Here is a 3103-nt window from a genome sequence, read left to right as displayed (position 1 = left end):
TATATATATATATTGTGCGTGATGTCATTCAGATGGTACCTTAATTTATTAGCCTTGGCTTACTATTATTTGTGCAATAGATAACTTCATGGAATAGCAGTGTTTTGAATCAAATACCTGTCTTCCCACTGTAATTAACACCAGTTTAGTTTAATAAAATGTGCTTCCAGTGTCAATAAAAGGTTACACGTACTTAATCTGTTAAACCAGGATTTGTTGCTGTTTTTTGAAGCAGACACTTGCTTCTTATGAGCAATTTTCTTTTTTTTACTGTTGACACACTACTGCCTTTCCAATGAACACAGGAAGGAGAAAGATGACATAAGGCTATTGGCCTTAGCCAATAAATTTTCAAACGTCAATAATAGATTATTTGGTTCCAAAACTCCTTAGATGAATGTATTCTTGTAGACATAACCTTGTATTTTCAAAATCACAGTATGTTTTCAGGCGGTGTCTAAAAACATTTACTTCTATATGGCACAGACAGGAAATTTGGCTTTCATGGGAAAAAGCAGGTAAGAAAGCAGGTAAAATCACTGTGGACAAACTGCACTCGGCACATGTATGTGTGCCTGACAAACCTCTTCCAACTTGGCATGGCAAACGTAAGCCCAGCCTAATCTCATCTGTAACATGTTGCAGATGTTACTGCAGTGTAATTAGCTGTGTTGATTAGCTTCTTGACTTGTCTGTCCTCAGGAAAGTACAGTTTTGTTCACTATGTACCTTCCTGTACACCCATTCTTTTCTTTCTTCTTCTTTTTTTCTCTGTGGTTGTCCTGCCTCCAGAAGACATCGTGTGACAGGCCAAGCTCAGATGGGGAAGCAACCCATGAGAACGGTCACAGCGACTGCAAGGACCAAGGTGAGAGTCACAACGACAGTTGCTACCAGAAATGAATCATTTTCATCCATTTTAGTTTGTGCTTAAAACAAAAAGGTCTGAACAATCTCTGTGTTATGAGTAACAACAACTACAACAACTGCAATTCTGGATCTCTGGTCAAGGTGAATGAAGACCAGTAGTTGCCCTTTATGGTGCCAAACAGAAAGTATCTTTTCATCTGTATGCCATAGATTAAATAAAATCAGCTTTGAGCTTGCATGTCAACAGATCCATGACAGATGAACAATCTAATGAAGACTGTGTGATTGAGCTAAAAGCTTGTTTTCATAGTGCCATTCCGATCACATTGCATTCACATAGTACCTTTAATCATAGCCCCATGGCACAGTACAACATCAATAATAAAATTCAGTGAGGGACAGGAGTTATTAAAACTGGTGTTTCTTGGAACCGTAAAGAATTGTTCTCAGGCTGAATGGCTGTCTTTCTCACGTAATCTCCCTCATAATTCAGAGAGGAATCTCCGCAAGCTGTGGAAAGGTCAGCCTTTATTGAAGGCTGAAGAATGAGCATTTGGATTTATTTAACATGCTTTTACATGGGGATGGTCTTTCCTCACTCAACTAAAAGCCAAAACAAAGAGATACTGTTGAAATATTCTCAGATTATTTACTGTGTGTTTTCTCAGCTGGCAAAATTCTTCTGGGAGAGAAAACTCATTTTACTTGTCAGCTCAGTTATTTGGATTGTCAACTAAAATTTAACACTCTTATTTTTTTGCTCTGTTTAGATTGGTGAATTTTTCCAGAATTGTATCTGAAACAAATTTCCCACCAGCAGTTGATTTAAAGTCTAACAACCAATTGGGTTTCGAGATTTGAAAACATTTGGTTGTGCAAGACATTTTTCTGTGTTGCTTCCATGAAATTATGAGATCTGGGGTAATATCCAAGATGTGTACTGAAAAAAGAGTGCATCTTTGAACAATAAGGTACGCTTTGTGGTGGTTAGAATTAATTGGATCCCAAAGACCTACATGCTGTTACTGACTCTGTGATAATTTGCTATATAGTAAACATTAGCATTCCATTAATAATAATAAAAAGATCTCTCTCTCTCTCTCTGTCTGACTGTTTTAGCACAGCTTTTCCTTTGCTGCACTACATTTACTCAAATTTAGAATATAGGTCCTCAGCCCTGCTTATAAATAAGTTGCTATTATTTCAACCTGGTCCTGTGATCTCCTTTCCTGGTGAGTTTATGAACTCAGTCACTTAATTTGGGTCAGATTGAAAACAGCATTTATTTGATCAATCTGGTCATTGTAAGAGCCATAAAGGGGCATTATTCATTATACGGTCATTGGTTAATGACCTATGATTGAAAAATTGCTAGTAAAAATTAGCATGTGGCATCAGGGTCAGATCAACGCCTCATTCTGGTTTCAAAACACCACGATGGTGTCATGGTAGATTTGTCTTTCACGCTGTCCACGATACTAACCAAGAAAGAGGGAAGAAAAATGAATCCACTTCCACTCCAACAGTAGTAAAGTGCATAACATAGTTTTAGAACCAACATTGTGAGAAAATAATTCAGCGACTACCAATGTTCCTCTAATTTTTCACGTGTCTGAGCGAACACACAAACTCCCTGAGCAACATCAGACGTGTGCACTGTGGTCACGCCAGCATCGAATCCATCCAAGTTACATGGTTTATTAAAATAATCAAATTACAGCATTTACATTTATGTTAGACTACTTTTAAACTGCTTCAGCCCATTTACAATGAAAATGTAAAAAAAAAATCTAGCCATTGGCCTGTGTAGTATGTTAACACTATTGGAAGTAAAAATGACTTGAACTCCAATTTCGAAAAAAAAAAGCTCTGACTTGTATTATGAGTCTGTGGTCTGGGAGAGAGTCCTGTAACACTCTGTCTGCAAAATACAGGATATAATGACCAATGCTGGGCAAATAATTATATAGTTACTTCTTCAAAAAAGTAACTCAGTTTGGCAAACAAAGTTTTTTGCAGCTATTTTTTTTAAATGCAGCCGAGGCATTTTTAAATAAACATTTCAAACTATTTACAGAACAATCAGCTGTTCTGCATCAAATTTGATGCCACACAAATTATTTGTGCCACTCCAAAAAATAATTTCTGTCCACTATGAGATAAAGGAGAACAACAGCCTGATACCTGCAGGCCTGACAACAGGAGATGTATCACTCCCAGAGGTGTGGACTCG

General features: G+C 37.2%; 1 protein-coding gene across 3 annotated transcripts in view; it reads left to right on the top strand.

Annotated features, from left to right (window-relative positions):
• The window catches only part of afap1 (actin filament associated protein 1), a 100081-nt gene that overhangs the window by 77607 nt on the left and 19371 nt on the right, over positions 1–3103 (top strand). For 2 of the 3 annotated variants that reach the window (XM_005753182.1, XM_005753180.1), the window contains exon 8: positions 793–868. In XM_005753182.1, coding sequence (XP_005753239.1) covers positions 793–868 — 76 coding nt within the window. The remainder of the gene's footprint in view (positions 1–792; positions 869–3103) is intronic. The other variant, XM_005753181.1, reaches the window with a different exon arrangement.

This window comes from Pundamilia nyererei, unplaced genomic scaffold (genome assembly GCF_000239375.1).
Source record: "Pundamilia nyererei isolate P.nyererei 1_Seehausen unplaced genomic scaffold, PunNye1.0 scaffold00411, whole genome shotgun sequence".
In the NCBI taxonomy this organism is placed as follows: domain Eukaryota; kingdom Metazoa; phylum Chordata; class Actinopteri; order Cichliformes; family Cichlidae; genus Pundamilia; species Pundamilia nyererei.
The sequence above is the reverse complement of the archived record's forward strand: the minus strand, read 5'-3'. Positions and strand labels throughout refer to the sequence as shown.